Below are 25308 nucleotides of genomic sequence, written 5' to 3' on the forward strand. Positions count from 1 at the left end.
CGCCCGGCGCACAGGACGGGGGCAACTTTTCCCTCCGACCTAACCGGAGCGTGGGTCTCTGTCGCCCCAGCGCCTCTCCTTTCCATGCCCTCCCTTTCCATCCCTCCCTTGTCTGCACCACCCCCAGGCAAAATATTGCTACTTCACGGCCCCAAGTTTGGTCCCTTTTGAATATATTATTTATTTTCTTTGAGTAAAAGGCATGAAGCTAAAGTGATTTTGCGCTAAAAATTTTTTGAAGAAAAGTGTGAGCCTTCATACTGTTTTGGTACATTGCGATCTGACCATTAATCACCTAGATGAAGTTTGTATGCTTCATATAAAATGTTTATTCACCACTCCCTTCAAAAACCTGCTACCACCTCTTGCTTTCATTTAGCAGGAGATAACGGTTTAACCGGAATACTTTCTGGAAGACTAAAAAGTATCCATAGTTTCTTCTCTCCTCTCTAGTTTCTGGATTTATTTCCCACATGACATGCCTTCTTATTGCAATATCTAATAGTCATCTACCGGCTATTTGATCTCAGAAGACTCTTAAATGCATCTTCTATGTTGAAATGGTCTGTTTGGGATTTAGGCCTAGCATTAATAATGGATAGCAGTTGCTTTTAGTTATTGTAAAAGTTTTTTATTTTTCCCTAACAAACTTCCAAAGTTCCTATTTTAGTAACTCGTGGAAGTATGGAATGAAACTTTTCCAACCAGTTTTGGCAAGGTTCACAATTGCATATGGATAAGATGCAAAGTGTAAGATAATTTGAATGAGTTATGACTACAGTGAAAATGCTGAGATTCAAAGCCTGAAGTTCTAGCTGGCAAAAGTTTGCAACACGTAGAACTGGTAGATAATACCAGTGTGCTGCACTAGTGGGGAAGGACCATAGCAGACACATTAGCGTCTTCGCCAGTGAGCTCTCAATAGATAAATTTGTATTTTGGGATGGTACATACATGAGGATACCTGTGTACCCATGCAGGCCCAGGGCATAGTCAGGTATTTAACAAAGTTGGATTCTTTTGGTTCATGAGCTATTATCACATTAAGAAAGTTTTTTTTTTTTTTTAAACCTATTTGGCAGTGACATTTAGTAGGCCTTCTTCTGGAAACACCACTAAGAGAAACGCTTACTTAGTGTAACAGTTTGTAAAGAAAACGTACACTAAATAGTGAATGAGGGCCATATATTTTATGAGTTCTTCTTTTAGAAATTGATTCACAATTTATTTAACTTGCCGGAATATTTATAAAGCTTTAGAGCCAGTTTTAAAAAGAAAAACTTAGGTAGTTTATTGGTCATTAAAGAAAGTCCAGTAAAGCGCCGTGATAAAAATTACTCTAAATGAAAGAATAAAATCCATATACGTGTGCAATTTTTTAAAACTTTATCAGGAAAATTCCAGACATCGTATTTTAATCCATGTGGACACATCTTAACCAAATCACGTACCTGGTCATAGAACGGTAACAGTAGAAATTTATAGGTGAACCTTTGAAAGAAGTAGTTCCAAAAATATCAGCATTCCGTGGTTCCGAAACTTGGCTTACTTACAAACAGATGAACGTTGAAGATGCTGATTCAAAGTCCTACCACTTTTGAAACAGGTTTTCAGGTTTGTTTTTATTGGTGGCCCATAGTTTTCTCACTGAGTACATAACGTAAAATATTCTTTGTTTTCTCTTGAATATTTTGAAATATTATATAGCTTATGGCGATATGTGCAACAACATGCTTTATAAGGGCATACTGTTTTGTTTTTAAACTAATTTATGCTGTGCCTGGGCATTTCCTGCAAGTGAATGATGTTCTTTAGTTTTGATGTTCTGGAATATTTCTAATTGTGCATTGAGAAGTATAACCAGCCCTTTCCTTGTGTGTGTGAGTTAAGAGTCGTACAAAATATTGTGCACTTTTACTGGCACATTCTTAAAACCTTTGGGGAGTAATGACTTGTAAATACTTTTGATGTAAAACTGGGAACTTAGATTATTCTTAATGATTAGTTGAGATATTTGGCCTCATTTAAGGATTTTTATGATGAGATATATGGGCAGTTGGTTGGCAGGTAAACAAAATCCTTTTGAACACGAATGCAGGCAGTTCGCAGTTCTCTGAGAAGCATATTGGGAGTATCTTCGAACACTTAAATGTCACATTAGAAGGTTTATTTTAAATGTTTATCATCATTAATAAAGCTCTTTAATATGACAAGGTTTTGACATAAATATGAATGGTTTGGAGCTAAGTTATTCTTTGCATTTTAAAATGGGGCTGAGACTTTAAAATGAAATCCTCATTTTGGTGAAAGCTCACTTTGTAGTTAAGGTAGACTCCGGGCGTTCTTTGCATAATTCCACAGAGCCTTGGTCCCTAGCATGTCTTGTGTATATAAGAAAATCAGTCAATGTGAAGGACTGTTTCAAACCCCAAATTTATGTATTTTAGAGCATTTCAAGGATGAGCTCAGAATTTAGTAATGTTTAAATGCTTTGCAGTTTGGCGTATACCTTATAGATAAACTGTGACTTGAAAAATGCTCCCCCCACCCCATTTCTCTCTTCTAAAGTACGGCAATAGGAAAGATTCTCAAACATCAGAAATTTTAAAGTGCTAATGGTGTATGGGGAAGAATAATAGAATTCTTGTATTTTTCTCTGTTTTTTTCTCCACTTAAAGAATGCACATGTGTTGTGAAAGCTGACTTCTCTTTTGGATTCTTTTATTGAAAAAGAGCAGTTTTCAAACCTAAACTTGAAATACGGAGCCTGAAATTTGTTGAGAGAGGAAAAAAAAAATGTTGATTATTGAAATGATTTAGTGTGTATTATATTAATATAACCTTACTTTAAAAAAAAAGTCATATGTAGTGTTTAAGTGATTGATTATAACTTACAATATTTTAACAGGCTTGATTGTTAAAGTATTTCACCAATTTTAAGCACTCAGTTTATATTTGAACGTTTAAAAATTAATAATTGCTTTAATAGTAATAATATTTTGGACATTACAGTTACTTGTGCCTCCAAAATATATTTAGATGGATATTACAAACCAAAAAAGAATGCATTTTATATTTGTCTGTCCTACACCCTTTTAAAAAAAGTCATCAAATATCTCTTTGGTTTTCTTATCCTCATTTATTTGAAAGTAAATAATTTATCTTTTGGGGGGAGGGTTGTGCGGTGGAGAGAAGTTAAGATTACTAAGATTACTGTGAGTTGGTTAATCAAAAGTTAGATGTACTCAGAAAGCTTTGTGGAGTTACTCTTTAATTTTTCTTTAATTTTATATTTCTACTTCCTAAGAAAATGTCAAGTAAAAGAATCAAACATTTTCCATAAAACAGTAAGAAAAATTTAAATGTTTTAAATTCAATTTTATTTTCAAATTACTTGGATTTTAAGAGGCAACCATGAGGGTTTCCCGGGAGTCTCGTAAACATTGAATATACCAGGTTCCCTGTTTCTCTGTGAGAAAAAGCCTGAAGTATTATTTTCAAAATTTGAATGAGTATTCTGTTTTTTCGGAATGATTATTACTGAAGGTATTTCACAATCAGATCAGTAAATTGAATGTGTTTAGTTGCAACCGTGTTGTCACAGTGACGCATTCTTTACTATCTGGCTTGTACGCTTTTCTTTGGTTTTTTTTTTTTCCCTTTTTTCCCCGTTTTGTTTCATTTCTATAATATCAGCAATTATGTCTCGAACATAGATCTTTTATTTTAGTCTGGTGAATATCAAATCCATCTCTTCTTTTGTATATGGACCTGCCAAATTTTTCTAAGTTTTTGACTAAAAAAAATTGTGTGTAACTAATACTTAGAAAGGAATTAGATGTTACCAAAATGACTAAGGAACAGATCAGAGTCTACATCAGAGTCTACTTTTAGAGGGGAAAGTCTTTGTTTCCATTGATCGTAGAGATGATTTTTGCTCCTAGACTTCCATAAACATTGACTGGCATCTAAATGTTTAGGATTTGCCAATCTGGCCGCCGAGCCCTGGCTGTACTACAAGTAGTGAGGTCAAGGCTGGAGCAAAATTAGATATGCCTTCCTTGAAATAGGGTTAAGAATATATGTTGTTATAAACATTTCGATAAACTTCACTTACTGTCTAAAGAATCTGGGACCTAGGCCCGACAATAGAACCTGGTACACTTCCGTGAACATAACAAAACATTTTTTACTTTTTAACGGTTTTCTTCTTTAAGATTGTGAGACATGATACCGATGAATTTTTTTCCCCCCCTTGGACTTTCCAAAGGGATCCCATGTATGATTTTGGTAACATAATGCTTGAATCAAATTTCAAGTGAAATAAGGATATATTTTTTTAAAGGTGAACACCTGAAGAAGCGTTGTTACCTTTTGTTTTCATTATAGTTATATTTTTGTCTTCATTCATTTCCTCAGGATGAATTTCATCCTTTCATCGAAGCACTTCTGCCCCACGTCCGAGCCTTCGCCTACACATGGTTCAACCTGCAGGCCCGAAAACGAAAATACTTCAAAAAACATGAAAAGCGTATGTCAAAAGAAGAAGAGAGAGCCGTGAAGGATGAGTTGCTAAGTGAAAAACCAGAGGTCAAGCAGAAGTGGGCATCTCGACTTCTGGCCAAGTTGCGGAAAGATATCCGACCTGAGTACCGAGAGGATTTTGTTCTTACAGTCACAGGGAAAAAGCCTCCGTGTTGTGTTCTTTCCAACCCAGACCAGAAAGGCAAGATGCGAAGAATTGACTGCCTCCGCCAGGCAGATAAAGTCTGGAGGTTGGACCTTGTTATGGTGATTTTATTTAAAGGTATTCCGCTTGAAAGTACTGATGGCGAGCGCCTTGTAAAGTCCCCGCAGTGCTCTAATCCAGGGCTCTGTGTCCAGCCCCATCACATAGGGGTTTCTGTTAAGGAACTCGATTTATATTTGGCATACTTTGTGCATGCAGCAGGTAAGTGCAATGGTGAAAAGTCGGTCCACTTTCTCGCGTGTGCTTTTTTTCCTGATGACCTCTGTATGTGCTGGGCCATTCCCGAGCTCCCTATGGCAGGCCATGTCCACGTGGACGGTGTGGTATCCAAGGTAGACCAACATCAGAGTAGCCAGATCCTCCATTGTTTGAGGTTCCATCTTCATTCAGGTGGAAAAGCATAGCTTGGAGAGCATTCTCGCTAAGTTTAGTTCTTTTGTCAAGTAGTGTTATCAGAGGTGTTGGTACTCAGTTATGGGATATGTTTAAATCACGTTTTTTGATGAGGGGTGAGAGAAGTCTTATAAAAACCCTTGTAAGAAAGAGTCTGTTTTAACTGGCAAGTGATCTAGTTAAAAAGCGTTTAGTTTGGTAGTGAGGCAATATTTTTAGTTGCTTTTCTTCTGGGAGTGTTTTTATCTACTGGGGTCTCTTGAACCCCCTGCTAATTAAGAAGAGGTTGGAGGTAAGATTGCTATCAAATCGCTGATCACACTAGTACAAACTTAGTAGCTTTGTATTAGGAATACTTAGTGTTGTTTACAATAGCTAAAGGAAAAAACAAACCAATTCTTTAAGTAATTGATGGAAAGATTAATCTTAAAAGTAACCAAACCTGTATAGTGCGTGAGCACATTGAGAAATAGATATTGATAATTGATTTGGTGAGTTGCTTGATTTGTAATAAAATTCTTTATTGTTCCAAGGCTGTTTTCAAGGCATGCTTTACCTGTGCATATTACAGCATGTAGAATAGCATTCAGGATAAAACTATTGAGGACTGGATAAAATAATGCATTTTTACTTTGTTCCTCTCATCTTGTTTTAGACAAAAGGCTCATTGTGTTACGTGAAAGCTCAGGTCTTGTGAAACTTGTTGACTTTTTATATGTACATATCGGTCTTGCTAGATTACCTTCATGGCAGTTACTTGAGCCAGATGGAAGAAAGAGTGTTGTGGAATCCTACCAGTAGGTTGTTTTGGGGTTCATGTATTTCTTTTTTCATAAAGGACAGAGAAGATGTTACCTGTAAAAGCGATACTCCATTGTTTTGCAAAACATTTTCAATTCTAAAAATATGAGCTCTTAGAAGTCATCTGATACCCTATTCTGTATTATTTTTCTCAATATATGTTTTAGAAAGAGAACTTTTGTTATCCATCCGTCCTTACATAAGAAACTGGAGAAATTTACTTTGCAAGCATGTCACATCATCATTTGCATTCTGTTGGCAGGGGATAAATGAGTATTTTAGAGGATGTGATCTGTAAGTGTTTCAAATATTTGGGTTTTTGAAAATGTATACTTAATTATAAGAAGTGCCTGTTGCTTTAGCCAGTTCTGGGTAGCGAAAACGAAAAGGTAGCACCTTTCAGATGACCTCTGAACAGGAACAAGTGGCCCTTTCTTAACTCCCTGTTAACCCTATTGTTGTTACTTTATTTTGTCTATTGAAAAAGCAGAGTTAAAATTTTTTTCAAAATTTATTTGCATATATAAGTGGAGAATCTAGTAGGACAAGGTGCAAAAGAAGTTGTGGGTATTATATGCTTTGGGGGAGCACTCTCTAAAAATCTTGTGTTTCATCTCTTTGATATTTGGAGAAATAAATAACATAATAAATGCTCCTAATGGACCAATATAAGAAATTGCAGGTATCAGTGGGTGATGCCCATCATGGTAGGTGCTTCCTTACAAGGTAACATCAAAGGGAAATACCTGTTATGCGTTTATTGGTGTGAGCCGCATCTCTTCTAATTTTTAGATGTGAACGTTTCCCTTAGATTCACAGAGACACGGCCTTCCTCGCTCTCGCCGTTTCACGTTGGATTCTCTCTCGCTATTGACAGTTTGTGCCTGTGCTGTGGCTCCAGATCCCTTGAGCCATCATAGTTGCTGGTGGTTTCAATGAGCTGAAGGGTGATGTTGGTAAAATGGCAGGTAGACTGTTGCTTAGTAGAGTTAGCATCCTTATTGCTTATGAAAGATTTATCGCCAGCACTGTGGATCAGACTACCTTTCGGTTCGGTTTTCCTGCACCTCCCAGAATCCCTCGGTCGCCTGAACGGTGGCCAAGTACAGGCCATTGGCTCTCCCTGCGCAGCCGTGGCGCCTCTGTGCGCACCAGGATGGGTCTGAGGGATGCTCAAGGCCTTTTGTCTGAAAATATCTCAAATGTGATTTAAGAGATTTAGAGACCTGTTATTTGTGGAAGGGAAGCTGCCAATACAAATAGGAGGTAGATCGGTCAACTCACATACAACTGATTTGACAAGCATCTGTTATAATGCTGAAGATTTGTAAACACTAAACAATGTTTTTACCTCCTTAAAAGTTTTGAGAACTTGCCAGTATTGGCAGGAGGCAGAGACTCTGAAATGTGCTTCAAGAAACATGCCAAAACCATTGTGGCCTTTTCACCTATAGTCTTTTTTTTCCCTCTCTTTCTTTTACATGTATTTTTTTCCTTCCAAAATGCCATTTTTCCCCCTTGATGGCCACAGGAAGATCCTTTTTTTTCTTTCTAAAAATGCATATAATAATTATTGCTTCATGCCTCGGCCTCTTCTTGGGAAGGAAGTTGAAATCTTAGAACGCACATGTAAATACTGGAAGTTACTGCAGAATCAATTGTTTTTTAAAAGCAGAGGTGATTTTTCTAAGACGTATTGAGACGCTAAAATACAATACATAAACTGCATTCCTTTTTCTTCTCCTCTAAATCCAGGGGCATTAGAACTGTGTGAATTTTGTGGCTGATAACCAGTAACAAGTGTAATGAAATCGGAGTGATTCCATAAGCCTGAGAATTTCATCTCATTAAAAGTATAAAAGAGTAAAACCATTTTATGCCTTTAATTTGGTCTCTCTTTGAGTCGTTCTTCCCATGTATCATATGACAACTTTGAGATATTATGGTATTGTGGTAAATGGTGTTCTTTGTGGGTGTGTAACAGTAAAGCTAATTTATGACCAGTCTTTACCAGATGATCTGTATCAGAATCTACAATATACCCGGCACGTGGCAAGGTCACAATTTAAGTTGTTAAGGTCATAACCTTAGCCACCAGGCATTTGACCTTTTAGATAAAGTTAACCTTTGTTCATTAGTAGGCACTCAACCGAGAACTTTCTGGAGAGTTTTTTTTTTTTTTTTTTAAACTGCTTCTGTATAACTTCTGGTAATGTAATCAGATTCTAGAAAGATTTTCAGTTGAGTTAGTTAAATTTTGTAAGAGGTTAGACTTTTTAAGGACTCATCTCTTGGATAGAGGTAGGTTGCTGTATCTAGGCCATAAAATGACTTTTTATAGTTATTACCTGCTGCGGGTAGAATGAAAGCTGAGGTAGCTGTGTGGAGATGTTTAAAAACTAAAATTAAACAAATAGAATTATGTTTAATTCAATGAAGGCCTTTGCTAATTTTTGAGTGGCATTAGGCCCCAAAGCTAAATCACAATGAGCATCTTCACTTTTTGCAGATGAGGAATTTTTTAAGATTGGAAGTATTTTTAGTTACCTTAAAATTCACTCTGAAAGACTAATACATGACCAGAATTTGTCAGGTAGTTGCTGTAATTGCTAATTAGCCAGGGACGGAGCGAATTGAACTTGTCCTAATGGTAGCAGGAGTACTTGTTAGTTTCAGGGTAGAAAGTGAACGCGTTTGCACAGTAGTGTTTTAGTTTAATAGTTACGGATTGCTTCCATGGTCTCCCTTTACTACCTTTACTTAGTGTTGCTCGCCAGGAATAGTAAAGGTCCCGTCGCTTACTGAAAGAGTTGCGATGTCTGCGAAGCCTGGTGCCTGTCCTGGAAACCTGACAGCGGTGTTACTGACGACCACATTACCTGTGCCATATTGTTCACTTAATTATGCTGTCCTGAACGCTCATTTCAAATTATTTACATTACTGCTAGTTCTGCTCTGATAGGCCACGTATTATTCCATTTCAGCAGAGAGAGAGAGAGACTCCCATTCAGGTGCATTCTAGTTGTATTTTGGCTTCGTGATTGCCATTCCTTCATATAGTAATAGAGAAAGCCGTGATATGCAGATAGACCAGATGGTCATGTTGACAGATTGAGAATTCACTTCCTGCTGCTCCAGAGCAGGTGTAAGATTAGGAGTGTCTGTGTAGGAACGTGTGTGCGCTTCGTGTGCATGTGTGTGCACATCCAGGCTGCACACAGAGTGCTGGTTGGAGTAGGGGGAATGATTTCTTTTTTTAAAAAGCTGGTACCTTAAACACAGTGTAACTGTGTAAGGTTATCAGTGCATACAGAATAATAATTGTAAAAAAATTTAAATTGATAATGTTAGATTGTTACAGTTTATAATTTTATGCCAAATTAATTATGATAATTTTTAAAGTTTTAGGTAACTTACCATGTTAGTTTGTGGCAGGATTGTATATCTAAAATATATTCAATATATTCTGTTACCAGGGGTTTGTGTGTATGTGTGTTTACACTCAAATCCAAGACTATACATTATTGAATTAAACTTCTTCATTACCCTAATAAACTCCTTAGTAGAAAGTTGTGTAGTTAGTTTCTGTGATTTATAATAATAAAAAAACATATTTGGAAAAAGAAGGGGTAAGATTAATATACAGTGATATTTAATGAAGACAGTAAGTACCACTCCATCTCAAACTCTAACCTTAAACTAAAGGTGGATTTTGTGGCTGATTGATCTACTGTAACTTACTGGTATATGCACACAGTTATAGAAAATGTCATTTATCTTTCTATTTATCTTTTAATTCTTTAAGGGAGATAGCACAATCAACAAACTTGAGATTAAATATGGCTTTTATATCCTTGAGTATTTTCTGCATAACTTGAAGATTGTAACAATATCCTCTATTTAGAACGTAGTAACAATACCCTTTATCTAGAATGTCGTGAGGAAGATGGAAGTTGAAGGGTAGAGAGTGTAGAGGTATAGGGAGAAAGGCTGTTCTTGAGTAGAAGGGAGGTCAGCTCATTTATGGCTCAGAGGTTTGAGTGTTGGTAAGAAATTTCCCAATGCTGCTGGCTTGGACTTGCCTTGTCTGCTTTTCCACCCAGTGATGGATAGCATTAATTTGAACCTATTTAGGGCTAGTGTGGGAGAAACCACAGCCTTTGTTGTGGTCACTGGTATACACAGTAGGACTGGCTGTTTTACTTGGTTAAGGCCTCAAGCTGCTTCCAGAGGATGCAGAACAGCCTGTCGGTTTTTTAAAACTTGCACAGAAGCAGCAACAATTCTAATTGCTCACAAATGTTAATATAGATTATTGAAAACAATTTTGAGGTTAGAATAGAAGAAAAAACATAAAATACAGATTGCATTCATTGAATGTGCTAAACACCAGTTTGTTGTCATTTCAGCAATGATTTCCCATGGTCGTTTAGAGGTTAGATCTTGCTTTTAAATATATTATAAATTGTAAAGCCTTGGAAGGTGATGTCAGGGGAAGGAAGAAGTCAGGTGGAGGAGGAAGAGAACGAATAAACTGACATGCTTTGTTAAGAGAAACATAAAACCGTGAACTTAATGGCAAATGGAGATGCTCTAAAAAGTGTTTTGGTTTAAGTAATGACTGTAAAAGGATCCCAAGCAGCAAGATATCTAGTGGAGAACTTTATAATCCATCTCACCATCATTTTTGCATAGTATGCTTCAGATTAAGAGACCTATTGGGGGCTTTGGAGTTTCTATTCAGATTGTTAGAAAGAAAAGTTTTGCAAAAATTCTTTGTAGGGTTTAGGGGTCTAGTTAGGGACACTGTGGCATGCATAAACTTGGAAAAGGGGCTATTGAGATATTCATTATTATTACCATTTTGCTTTTTAAGGGGTAACCTACAGTGTTGTCAACATTTTAGCTCTCTCCCGCCAAGGCAACTGTAAGATAGAAATGATTGATCCAGACTTTGGTGTCCCTGAACTTACCAGAATTCTCCAGCTGCTGCTAAGATAGAAATGGCTTTTTCCCTAGGCATTTCCTAAAATATTAGAAAACAGTGCTTCATGTTTTGGTATGATAATTCCACAGGGTAAAAGTATATTTTATCTAATGGAATTAGTCTTCTTATTAATACTTTAGTGACATAAACATGGCTTATGAGCCAAAGGGATAATTCCACAAATGACAAATTGCTGTTACTTTGTAGCAGAGGATATTTTTGCTTTTCTGTTTGTAAGAGACACTAAATGAGATAAGATTGAGCGAAATAAGTTCATTTGTGTTATGTATTTTGGCGAGTGTTGTTCTGTGATATATTGCTAATCTCAATCTCAGAAATGATCAGGATGATCATGATAACTGGAGTTTTAAGTGGAATAGCTTTAATGTTTTTTTGAGAACTTTAAACTATTTGTCTTAAACTCTTTGTCTTCATGTCTTACACATATTTTCCTAGTGGTAAATTTTGGACCTAAATCGATTGAGAGTAGAGAGAAGGAGATGGATGGAAGAAAGGAAGGAAGGAAGGCAGGCAGCCAGACAAATAACTTTTATTGTCTATTTTGCAGCAAGTACAGTCCTAAGTTTTGCCATACGTTGTAGCTTTCTTTTATTTTTTTTCTTTAACTTCACAGGAGTATTGTAAATAAGTAATGCACTGTCCGTTTGGACAGGTGAAAATCAAGTCTCAGAGGTGCCAAGGGATTTGTGCAGAGCAAGATTAAACCCAGGCCTCCTGATTCCATATCCTATGCTTTTAAAAACAAAATTCAGATCCATTCTATATCCCTCTCTATATCCTGTTGTCTGGCGTTGGATGTCACTTAAGTGGTATCACACACCCACCTTGAGTCAAAGGGGAAATAAGAAGTCAAAATCCAAACCTTTCCCACGGAGATATTTTACTGTGGAGTTTGGTTTTAGCCGCAGAATGAAGCCACACTTGGTTAGAAGAGGGAGAAATGGTCTCATGCTTGTTAGTGTTGGGGTCAAAAATCTGGAATGACTTGTTCTTTCTTGTTTTTAGAATGTAGAAGTTTAGTGAATAGAAGCATTATAACACAGGTTTAAGAATTTTTTTTTTCGTAAGATGAAGTTAGATGAATTGGTTCTAGATGCTTTGGGAAGCCATTGAGAATTAAAGCAAGCATTATTTTAAAAATCAGAATTGCATGTAATATTTTACTAGGTAAATTTTTATGCATTTTAAAATATGCACAAGAGATGTATTTCTAACGTCCTTTGATGATTAGATTTAAAAGTTTTAAATTTACTTTGTTTCCAAAAGTTTCTGTGATTATGGCTGTGTGTAATTATTTAAAGGAAAGCAAAAATGGAATTTTATTAGTTAAAAAATTGTTTTTTAACTTAAAAGACAAAGGAAGAAAATTGAAAATAGGGAAAAGTTTCATTTTAACGCCCTTAAATGACTAACTGATTTATTGATGGATTTATTTAATGCCCTTATTTTCACTTCTTTAAACTTCGGCAAGATTAGTTCTTAATGACTTTAGTGCAGAAGTTCAAAGCCTCACTCAACATGAATTTTATAACTGTAAATAGAAAAATGATTATAATTATAACATACTACATCTATTCATTTTATGTATGAATTCTTCTAGTGTTTATTTTTTTAAAAAGCTGCTGAACTGAACTTATATTGAATAAAGTAGAAATGTGACTTTCTTTTTAAGTTTCTTTTTTTTTTTAGAAATGCTAATAAATCTAAAAGTTAGGGTGTGGAATGTCAGTCACCCCAGAAAGGGAAAACTGAGGTGTGTGATAAAAGTGATTAAATTGGAAACAAAAGAGGATTGCAATAAAAAAAAAAATAGGACTCACACCCCATTGTCCTCTCCATCAGGTTCCATACTGCCTACCTTTGATGTCTCTGATGAGTGTTTCTGGTGGTCCCAATAGCTTATGAGTTTCCAAACAGAAACAATTTTCAGAGCATATATATTGATGTAAATATTTTAATGGCTATTTTTGAAATATTCTATGGGTTATAAAAGCCAGATGAAATAAAAGTAGCAATAAAATGTATTTTTAAAATGAATAAGATTTAACAACTTGTATGTATGTCTGTGTAGCATCTGCCATTGTCAGGCTGTTGTCTTTGTTGCTATGGTTTGGGTGATTTTATTTCCTTTTGTAATTTTGCCAGCCTGTGATTGGCTAATGCAACATGTTCACGCTGTTGGGGAAGATGTATCTGTGGTGAGTTTTATCCAAGGGGTAATTTTTGGTAGGGAAAGGTATTTGTCAGTGGATAATAGGAACTGTGGTGCTACAATATCAATTTTAATTGGATTTTTAAAATTAGGGACATATTAATATGGGAAACTCAGAACTGTCTGTTCTGTGTTATGTGCCTTCCTCTTTCCTCTTCCCCTATTGGAAGCATTTAGAATTCTATGTATTTTAATTTTAAAGGGATTAGTTATTTAAGTTTAAGTTCCCACATAAAGTGAATATTGTATGTACGGGATCCCATCATTGTCACTTTCAAATATTCCATTGCCTTTCAAAGGAGCTGACATTACAAGTCCTTAGGTTGACAAATTCTCATCAACTTTTGTGAAAATTTTGGCTGCAGAAGGAGTAAAGTCAAAAGAGGGCCATAGACAGATGGATTTCAGTGTTAAGATGACATCAAGCCCTTCTTGTGGCATTTTTAAACATTCCAAATGAATGAGGAATGGAGATGCTTACAGAGCTTACTGTAGAATAAGTAATTAAGATACTGTGCGTCTGCATGTAAACCTTCGTAGCGTACTATTCAGCAGAGCTGTATGGGCTCAGATATAATAGCAGATTAACAATGAAAATCGTAAACATCTTTTATGCTGAGTATAATTCATAAATAATATTAGATATAAAAAAGTGTTGATGGAAAACAGTGTATACCTGAGAATATATTTTTAGCATTAAGTAATTGGAAGTTAAAGATAAGTTGGGTTACAAACACTTAAGATGAAGTAAGGATTCTGGATAAGAATTTGGTAAAAACTTGTCTGCATCTCTGTAGGACTGTGGCACGATTTTTGCATGGGTGTCTTTTATATAAAAAGTACTGAGTTACTAAAGTTTCTGATCGATTCATTTAGTTGGCTTTTTCTCCCCTTCTTTTAAATGGTGGAGGTTCTCTTTGGGAGAGTAGTTTCGAGTAACTTCTGAGAATGAAGTCTTTGTAACTTGATGCTCTTCAACAGCGTAACTATTGTTGTATGTTCCTGTCAGGGAAAGATAGTCATTGCAGTACTTTTATTGTATGGCCTCTTAATATGTGACAAGGACTTTTATTAAGAATTCTTTTTTCTTTTAAATGTACTTTTAGAAGTCCCTTACCCTCCTGACCCAATCAGGGATTACAGTGGTTTTTAAGAAGATTCAAATGAATTTTTATTATTTTCTTGGCTCATTTACTGTATAGACAAAAGTCTTATTTTTTTTTTTTTAAAAAAGGCTCTGGAATCATGTATTTTAGATTTTCTGTAAAATAAAGTAGGAATAGAAATTAACAGAAAAGTGCCATCTCATTGGGCCCAGGATGTATACAGTTCTTGGAGAATGAGGTTATTGCAGCCTGAAATTTTAGGGTTGAAGAACTAATTGTTCTGAAGATATTTGCCCCTCATCTCAGAAAAGACGGCAAACATGCAAAATGGATAAATGTAATCCTTTGTACTTTTACCACCTACATTTTTAAACTACAGTGACTGTGATTTCTCCAGAAAGGTCAGAGGTTTCAGACAGAAAGCTTTGTGATTCTTCAAAGAGAGACATTTTCAATTTTGCTATCTAATGACTGATTATGCATAGCTTTTAACTTTATTTGCAGTTGAGCCTCAGAGGTGCTGGGATGGGGGTGATGCTGAGTAAGTGAGGCCGGGTCATGAGACAGCGGAACTGGAGGGAGACAGCTAGATGGGAGAGGAACATAGATGCACATTTAGGGATTTGCATGTTTGGCCCTTTATTACTGACACCTTTTAAAAAGTGAGAGCAGAGCAGCTGCAACGGTACGTTTTGCTTTGTGCTGGAGCATTCTGTGACAGACTCTTAAATACTTTGGGCACTTGAAGGAGTTTACATAGCTGGGTGCCATGTTTTAGGATTGGCTTTGTTGGTTTTCTAAATTGTGGATATGGGTTTCTTTGGTTTTATGTGGGTTTCTTTGTTTCTGTTTTGTTTTCCTTTTGGACTTCTCCAAGTTTTGGAGAATTTTTCATGTTGGGTGGTAGGGGCGAGTGGAGTTGGTAGATGGCTTTTGTGGTGGTTTACTCCTGTTATTCAGGAAACAGAGGCTCAGAGAGTGCTCGTAGCTCACTCAAGGTCACGCCAATGGTAGTGGCAGAGCCAGGATGAAAGCCAGATCTGTCAGACCCCAGACTAGTCTTGTTCACCTCCATGATATTTAAGTTGGTTCTTATACATTATTTTATTAGCTCTTCATATAAACCTTACCTTTTGGGTAGGGGAGCTTTTATAATTGCCTTTATGCTGCTGAGAAACAGGGAGGCTGAGTAATGTGTCCATGGTACATGGTTAGTAAGTGGTTAGGGCTGGTAAGTAGGTCTGACCCTTTTATGGCCTGTTTTTCTCTCTCAAGTGTTTCCCAGTATATCATACTCCCTAAGCTCTGCCTTGGAATTTATGGATGGGGCTAAAACTGTTCTCTGGGAGTACATTATAGTGCTGAAAACCATTGTTTTCTCTAAAGTTTAAAAAGTGGTGAGCACCTAGACCTTGTCCTGGTTTGTTAATAGATTCAGAATTTTATACCTTGAAGGAAACTTAGAGGAAACCTTCATTTTGCCGGTGAAGAAACTGAGTCTGTGCATCCCAGGAGCTCTGGAGATAGAAAATTCTTGTATAAGTTGAGGAGCAGTTGTGGCCTGCTATCATTTGTATCCAGGTGGATGCTCTTTGGTTGATGTTGGCGTAGAAGATGTATTTTGGTTGCCTTTATTGACAGTTTCCACCATGTCCTTGGCAACTCAGTTCAGCAAACATGTTTCGAGCGCTCACTACCTGTTAGGCACTGTGTTAGGTGCCAAAAATACACAACTGAAGAAAATACTGGGAGATGAATTGTTGCTATCTTAGATGAATTTTCCTCAGAAACTAAGATTTTAAGGCTTTCAATGTTTTAAAATTAGGATTCTCCCAACTAATAGCCCATTAGAAGTTTTAGACATTTGCAGAACTGGTTGTTGATACTACCTTTTTCCTGTACAATTGGTGTACATTGAGGAATTCTATCATTTGGTGATATTACTACTAAGTGTTAATTTTTTGGTTTTCTTAGGTCAGAAATACCTATTTAAATGGAAAGAAAACCTAAGCAGACACAGAACAGGGCACAGGTGTTTTCTATTATTTAATAGTTCACCATAGCACGTCTTCTCTAGAGAAAGCTGGTGCACAAAAAAAAGTTCTACTTTTTTTTAAGGACATCCTTTGAGTAATGCTGAGGTATAAAACAGCTATAGGCAAACTAAACAGCAGGAGAATGAGGGAGTAACAAACAGAAAGGAAGGGAAGGCCTTGAGAGCAAGCTATGGTGATTTCATTTGGCAGTTGGTAGTTCCTAAAACACAGCCAAGTCCCAGTAGCATAACCACTTAAATTCTCTATTTTGCTCCATCTCCGAAGAAAGGTAGCAATCTTGAGACTTTGACGTGGAAGTGGATTTTAAGTTGTCCGAGTTCTCAAGCTGCTCTGCCTTTCTTTCTCTTGTGAGAAGAAAACAGATAATGTATTAAGGGGTCCTCTGTGTACGAGTGTGTGTTAGTGTGGTAATGGGGCAGCTGTGAGGGTCCTTTGGGAAAGTGTGTACAGATGGTGATAGAAAGGAGAAGAACTACTGCATGTCTGATAAGTGAAATACAAACAGCGACAGCACCAACAGCAATCTGGTGGTCCCAAATATTGGAAATTTTTGTTCTCTGTTATATCTGCTTGTTGTTTAATCTGAAAGTGAAATCTGTTTCTGCAGCCATTAATATATGTGCTTTTCTTTGTATAGAGTGCAGAACAAATGATTTGTTCTGTAATTATTTTCAAAAGGCAGAAAATGTGTGTGTAACAGTGAGAGTGGCATGGGATTGTCATAGAAACTCGTTCTGAACGCTGTAAATAAAAATGGTTGGGGATTAGTCACAGTGACATGGGGGACATCATGGAACGCAAGATGTTTTTCTTTGTTTGACAGTATGAGAAGTGAGGCAAACTTCATAGGGTTCATGGGATACTAGCAGTTCATTTCTTCCAGGGAAAACACAGTTGACTTCAGATTAAATAAACCACTTGGATACAAATATCAGAATTTACCTTGTGAGTTTCACAATATCTGATGTTTCCTTTACTTTAGGAATGTCTTGTTTCCAAATAATGAAAGTTTAACAAGTTTGAAAATCTCTCTTTTTTTTCCTACTAATCTTTAGAATCACCCTGTCTCTTTCCTCCTTCCTTGACCACACTTTACCCACTTGTAATCCTGCATGGTATTTTTACACATCTGGCCTTAATTCTGTTTTCTTTGGTCTTCCTTTTTTTTTTTCATGAAATATGAATAAAACTGAACACATTAATGATAAACCACCTTCATTAATGTTATATATTTTAAATTATATATATTCAGGTAGAATTATGAGTCTATCATTATGAGTCAATATAACACCATTTTCTGTTTTTTAATCAGTTATTTAGAGGAAAATTGTTTGAGGGGATACTCATTGTCTAACTAAGTCTGACATCTGGAAAAAGATTGCTCATCTTTAAATTTGGAATGAATCCCCCATCGCAGATTCCCACCAGGGTGATGTGTCAATAAACTCTGATGTCTTAGCCTTAGATTCTTGAACTTTTGGAGGTAGGGGCTGAACTCTAAGAAGGGATTTCAGGACTTAAGTAACTTCGCGTTATGGGGTGACTTGTGCTTCTGACAAGGCTCCTTTCACAATGCTGTGCGTTATTGAAGGTTCTTATGTGTTATCAAGATGATAAATGCAATGTTTAAATAAGGGCAAGGTGTATGAGACAAATGTGGGATAATTAACACGAGTAAATTACCTTTCTGGATTGAGTGAATCAGTGGACATAACTAACCTTGAAACTGGAGAGAGCACATGCAAAGACATAAATGAGAATTTGGGGGCATGGAACATATAGGGGCAACCTGTCTCCTTGCCAAGTCTCTACCCACACACTATATATATATATGTATAAATTAATGGAGAATCTGGGTTGAACAAAACCAAAAAATGTGAGAAGCTTATAATGTGAATTTTAAAACTAGGTAACATATAATACAGTTTTTAGGTGTTCACTTCAGGACTGAATTTAAGCCTAAACTTTTTTGGTCAGAATAATTTTCCCTTTTCACTCTATCATGTTAACTGATTCTGATTTTTCACCAAAATCCAAAGCTTTATTTTAACCTAAAAGTTATGACATGTGAATAATTAGAATTCTGAAAACAAAGCTTTGATGATGCTGGACATTTATATAAAATTATATAGGCTATTTCTGTTTCCATCTGAGATCCTAGTCTTGACTTTTATCCAGACTGTTTACCTAGAAAAGATGATTTGGGGTTAATAGAGTAATGTAGTCATTGCTCCAGCTTATATGTGAGGAAATCCATCGTTATACCAATAGCCATTTATCAAGTACCTACTATGTGCTAGCTACCCTGCTAGGAGGGGAAAGAAAGGATTTTAATTCCATGCTGTTGAATTTGTGAAGAGCACAAGCTTGATTAAAAAGGAAACCCTCTCCTCAGGATGGACACACATTTGGTTTTGAATCACATACTGTCCTGCTCTGCAGGGAAAGTGTCTGTCAATCATAGCCTTATCTCTAGTGAGCATTTGCAGGTTTGTTTGTCTATCCTTGCTAAATAGGATAGATTTCGGCATGGTTACTTATCCTAAGTTGGGAGAGGCCAAGGGCAGTAGTGGTAGAAAAGGTAAAGATCAGAATTAAGGAGCTGGGTCCTCCTATCCAATGCTTCACTTTCATTAAAGCTATTAGACCAATTTCATTAGCTCCAAAATGCACCAGCATATGTAAATCTTCTTTGTTTAATTGGAGACCTATTGATTGTAGGTAACATAAGCCTCTCTAAGGGAAACAGAACCCAACTGAAGATAAGAGTTTCTTCCCTCAACACATACAGCATTCATGATTTTATTTCTCTAGGCATGTTCATTATCAAAACCATTCCACTGCAGACTTTCCCAGAAAGTGTTTCTGCCTGGCCCTGTTTTCATATCTGAAAGCTCCTACTTGTTTCAGCAAAGGATAATGGGAGGATTTTGACAGAATATACATTTCTTTCTCTTTTTTTTAACTAAAACTTTAATAATAATGAAAAAAAAACTTATAAAATCATATGAAAATAATTTGCTTTAAAGAGACTAAGTCTTCTTTTGTGTTTTCATAGACTGCTAAAGGGGACGAAATTCTGGCTGTCTTCTTTGGTGAGCAATCACCAGCAATATTCCAGTGGGGGATGGAAACTAGAATGTAATTTTTCCCCTTACATTCTAATTGGATCTCAGAGTTGCAGAGAGGATAGTGTACCAGCCCACACTTTGCAAAGTGATATAAAGTATGGGATTTTCCCAGTGTGCTTCATATGATTGGGACATCTTATAAATGTTTAAACTAATGAGAAAATTGGCATTTACTTATATATGTTGCTGCAATTCCACTTTATTTCTGAAGTATAAGATTCAGGTCAAGGTCAATGTAGGGCTTATAGGGAAGTAAGAATCTTGGGAAGGAGAAATATCTGTTCGATGTTGTAGTCATACAGTAACTCAAAAATTATCTTTAAATGACAAAGAATAATGTGTCGGAGAGGTAAATATATCTACTTTTCCTTCCTTAAAATTATACTAAAATTATGTTTAATATTAAGCACTTGAATTAAGTGCTCTAAGTTTTCTATTCCTTAGAGTATTATTGATCTCTAAAGGAGATATTTAATTAGTGAAATTACAGCATCTTGAAAAAATGGGTTATTTTCTAATTTCATAAGGTAGTTGATGCTATATAGCAATGCCTTCATGGCCTTTCTTGTAACGTTCGTCTTCTTTTTCCTGTGTGGCTGCTTGAACACCTCTCAGGTGGTGAGGAGTATATGTTTAGATGGCATAGAGTAGAGATATCTTGACTGGTAGTGAGTAACTTTATATCAGCCACTATAATGCTTATCAGTGAAATTCTAACTCATTTAATTATTACTTAATTCTCTGATTATTTTTTTGTATCTGAGAGAAGATGATCACCTTCATTCTGGGAAAGTATGGATGGACAGATGTTGCTATTGCAATTTCTTAATTCGCTACACCTGGAAAGGCATTTTGAGGTAGAATACCTTTTTAAAGAATGATGTATCTGTGTACCTACAAAATGGTTGTGGTGAAATTCTGACTGGGCTTGTGATGAAATAGGGAACCCTCCAGTTCAGTTCAGTTCATCTTTGAGTTCTGCATGCCACTCATGTTTGGTCAGGTTTCTAAAAATTTTCTTTTGGAGATTATTTATAGAAACTCAAATCTATAACCAGGTATTGAATGTTATCATTGGAAGGAGGCTTTGTACTCATCTATCATTTCCTCTCTGCCAAAGCACAAAAATCCCACCTTGTTGATTTCTTCTTAGATATATGATATATGACGTGTATGTGTGTGTGTGTGTGTGTGTGTGTGTGTGTGTGAGAGAGAGAGAGAGAGAGAGAGAGAGAGAGGGAGAGAGGGAGAGAGGGAGAGAGAAAGAGAGAGAGACACAAAGACACTGCCTAGCTATTTACAGCAAACCTGTATCATCATCCTTTCTTAGCCCCTTCCCTTCCCAGGAATAGAAATTTCTTTGAAAACCAGGCATAATCAGGAAATGAAATAGAATGTTAAAAGACTGAATGATGCATTTTAAGTTGAACAGAAATATGGATTATCTGCTGTTTGGATTTGTCCATACTGGAGTTAACCTCCTATATCACTGTAGCCTCCCCTTTAGCATGGGAAGCAGAAATTAGATTTAAAATACAAATTATTCACACCAGTCAAATAAAAAGGAATGAAGACTTTTTTTCTAATTTGACTATTCATATATTTTCTTGGAGGAAAAAGCATTATTAAAATAATCCAAAATAGAAGTTCAAATATATTTCTTTTAAATCTTTTCAAACCTGTTGCTGAAAGGTTCTAGGATATTGTGAAAAATTTTTGTTTTAATAAACATTACTGGTTTGATTTCTTATTGATTTTCCCTTTATTTTTCAGTGTGAGAATATATGTAATTTATGACACATAATAATGAAGTGAAGACCTATGTACCTACCACCCGACCCAAGAAAGAGTACATGACCAATACCTTGTATTTACTTCCAAGTTCTCTAAAAATATCACCCTGAAATTCCCCCCATTATCATGAGGATTGTGTTTTTCAGTCCCCTTCGATAAAAGAAATTTTTTTATCACATATGTGTACTAAATATATGTTCAGTTTTGTGTGTTATTAAATTTTATAAAAATTGTACATATATATATACGTACATACATACATATGTTCTTCTGGAAATTGCATTTTCACTCAACATCATGTTTCTAATATAACTACCTATACAGTTGACCCTTGAGTAACATGGGTTGAACTACTCCAGGTCCACTTATATGCGGATTTTTAAAAATAAATCAGTACTACAGTACTACAGGATCCAAGGTTGGTTGAATCCAAGGATGTGGAACTGTGGACATGGAGGGCTGACTGTAAAGTTTTACGCCGATTTTCAGCTGTATGGAGGTCAGTGCCCCTACCCCCGTGTTGTTCAAAGATTAACTGTACTGGAATTTCTTCGTTTCTTCTTATATAGCATGCCATTGTGTAATGGATTGATGTGGTGTTTTCAGTTTCTTATTATCAGCAAGTTTTATGAACAGTAGCATGTCTTCTGGACCATGTGTGTAAGAGTTTCTTTAGGGTATACGTCTAAAAGTAGAATTGTTGAATCATAGGGCATGTAAATGTTACATTTTTAAAAAAGATAACGTTATTTTATTAAATAGTTGTACCTATATACACTCTCACTAATAGTAGCAGTGTACAAAAGATTCTGTTGATGTACATCCTCTCCAACACTTGCCATTGTTGAATTTTTATTTTTTGCCATTCTAGTGGCTATAAAATGATACCTCATTGTGGTTTTAATTTTCATTTCTAATTTGTATGCTAGTGAGATTAAGTATCTTTTTTGTATATCTATGAGCCACTATCTTTTCTTTTCTGTGAAATAAATGCTCATTCCTTTTACTCATTTTTTCTATTTTGTGGCTTATCTTTTTCGTTTGTAGGAGTTCTTCATATATCCTCAATTCTCTTCATTGTGTTATATGTTTACAAATATCTTTTCATAGTTTGTAGCTTATCTTTCGTTTTCTTTAAGGTATCTTTGATGAACAGAAATTCTTAATTTTAATATAAATTTTATTAACCCTTTATTTTACAGTCAGTGCTTTTGTGTCTTGTTTAAGATCTTCTTTACTCTGAGTTTAGAAATACATGGTATTTCTTATACATCTTTAAATATTAATCTCACATTTAAGGTTGTATTCCACTTGGAATTTATTTTGGGGTATGGCATGAGGTAGGGATCCAATTTCATTTTTTTTCTATGAATAGTAGTTTTCACTATATCGTTTATTCAATAGTTTCTCTGTTCTCAAGTGATCTTCAGTGCCATCTCTGTCATTTATTAAGTTTTCATATTTGTGTGGGCCTGTTTCTAGACTCTGTTCTATTACAGCGATCAGTTTGTCTACTCTGTGTCAAAAGCATGTTTTTTCAGTTGCTAAGCCCTTATAGTTAGTTTTGATATCTGGTAAGGCAAATCCTTTATGCTTTATTTTAAGGAGTATGTTTAGTTATACTTGACCATTCACTGTTTCATATATATTTTGGAATCATCTTGTCAAGTTTCATGAAAAGTCCTGTTGGGATTTTGTTTAGAAGTGTATTGAATTTACAGATGAATTTGAGGGGAATTGGCATCTTTTTACTGTCAGATCTTACTACATCTATGAACATGGTATGTTTCTCCATTTATTTACATCTTATCTTACAATAAATTGGATATTTTTCACCCAGGTCTTGGACATTTTTCTGAAGCTGATTTTGTACATTGTGTTTTTAAAAATATATACATTTCTGTGTTTCTAGTATAGAAATGCAGTTTATTTTTGTATAGTGATCTTACGTATAGCTGTATTTACATATTTTTCAGCCAATAATTTGTCTGTAAATTATTTTGTGTTTACTGTGTACATAATCATACATTTTCCTTTCTGCTATTCTAACGTTATGCTTTTATTTTCCTTACCTTTCTCACTACACAGGCTAGTACCTCCAAGGCATTGTTGAATTAACCTGTGAGTGTGGGCATCCTTGACTTTTTCCTTGGTTTCCTATTTATTTTTTATTCATGAATAAGACTGAGTTAATGTTTTACTATTTAAATATTACATTTGCTGATCACATTTTAATTAGAGAAAGGTCAAGCAAGACCTTACCTAGTTTTGTTCATTTTTCCCGAGTTTTTCTTACTAGGTTTGCTCTATGTTATCAGTAACTGAAACCTCAAATTCTCCTGGCAAATTACTTCTTGTCAAATGAAGTAGTATAAATTATTAGGTGAGTGGTGTTTTGAAGAATGCACTCATCTAAAATTTCAAAATGATAGACCAACTTGTATATAAGTATCATTCTAGATATTTCAGTGAAGACAAGTACCATATTTTGTATTGACTTGAGATTCTTTGATACTGTGGTGTGTGGATCAGATTCTTAAGTTTGAATTTGAACTATAGAATCCTTAAGGATAATTTTTTACAATTTAAAATGCTTGATCTGGATGGGTTTACTTTTTCCATGTTTCCTCATGCAATTTTTGTTAAGACTTGAACAGATTACTCCTAATCTTGTGAGCAGACTGCAGGAAGACAACTATTAAAAGTAGAAGGCTATTAAGCAGTCAGGGGTTTATTATGCTTTAGTGTTTTGTTTAAGTCTGTTCTTAATTGGTTGATTAATGTACGTGAAGTCCTTTTCCCCCCTCCATCTCTACAGATGGCAAATGGTAAGTCCCAACTGTCATTGTTCGCAAAAAAGGTTATGGTTCAAAGTCAAAGATTCAGAGATAACACAATAATCAATCATAGGAACTTGTCTCAGAGTGCCCAGCCAGGCAAAAGTTAGGCAGAGCAGTAATATTTACTCAGAATCCCTTAGGAGCATTTTTTTTTTTTTTTTGGTGTGTTCTTGATTTTATTTAGAAAAGATTATTTAATTAATAGGAATGTCTCTCTGAATTTAGTGTCAGGGATTTAAATAAATGTGAGAAATATGAAAAAGGATGGTAAAGAAGTTTTATGTTTACTGATTATCAAATATTGCTGGAATTTAGGTTTACTGTTTAAAAATGAGTAGAATAGAGAATGTAACATTCTTAATACATTGAGATTAACAGAAAACTTTCAGAGGAATACCTTTTTTCCATTTTCATGTGAAGATGATTTATAATGGTTAACTTCCTTTTTTTTTTTTAGGAGGAAGAATAGAATTATGTTCTGGTATTGATCCATAAAGAGGATTTGCATTTTATTCATACTATAAAAGTACCTTTAATGGATACATTGTGGTAATTGAATCTGTACTGTGTATCACTATCAAAGTATCTTTTTAATTATTTCATGTTATATAATTCAGTAACTAAATTGAAGTCATGGGGAAGGAGATGACTATATTACATCTTTTAAGTATAATGTATAGCCTTTAATATTCTTAAAGTGGATGGCAGTTAAGGACATTCGTAGTTGAATGCAAAAGAAAGAGAGAGAGAGAGAGGGAGGGAGAAAGAGAGAGAAAGGAGAGAGAGAGAGAGAGAGAGAGAGAGAGGATTCCATTACATTCAGCGCAGTATGAAACTAAGTCAAAGGAGTTTTGTTAATTAAATTCAATTGCCATCCATTAGACCAGTGGAATGAGATGGCTCTGCCAGGACGCTGACACAGCACAGGTATGCAATTTGGCTAAATGGCCATTTCTAAACCATAGCAGACATTCTCTACTTGTTCATTCTTTCTTTTTTTTTTTTAAGTGAGTTTTTACTCTTAAAAAGTCAAAGAGTAACCAGTGCTCGCTGAAGGGTAAAGGTATCATTTTTATGCAGTCTGTTGAGAAACAAGTAGTTTGTTGACTTGGAAATGTGTGGTTCACACGGAGACTCTTTGGGAGAAAATGGCTTTTTAAAAAGTATGCAGTATCCTCAGGCACACATACTAACATGTATAATGTGTTAATATAGA

The 25308-nt window shown here is 35.5% G+C and overlaps 1 protein-coding gene across 1 annotated transcript in view; it reads left to right on the forward strand.

The window, feature by feature from the left end:
- The window catches only part of LOC112396635 (nuclear factor 1 A-type), a 22241-nt gene extending 935 nt beyond the window's left edge, over positions 1-21306 (forward strand). The window contains exons 2-3 of the mRNA XM_024740406.1: positions 4420-4951; positions 21232-21306. Coding sequence (XP_024596174.1) covers positions 4420-4951; positions 21232-21236 — 537 coding nt within the window. The 3' untranslated portion in view covers positions 21237-21306. The remainder of the gene's footprint in view (positions 1-4419; positions 4952-21231) is intronic.
- Positions 21307-25308: the final 4002 nt, after the last annotated feature.

This window comes from Neophocaena asiaeorientalis, unplaced genomic scaffold, assembly GCF_003031525.2.
Source record: "Neophocaena asiaeorientalis asiaeorientalis breed wild unplaced genomic scaffold, Neophocaena_asiaeorientalis_V1.1 scaffold581, whole genome shotgun sequence".
NCBI lineage: Eukaryota > Metazoa > Chordata > Mammalia > Artiodactyla > Phocoenidae > Neophocaena > Neophocaena asiaeorientalis.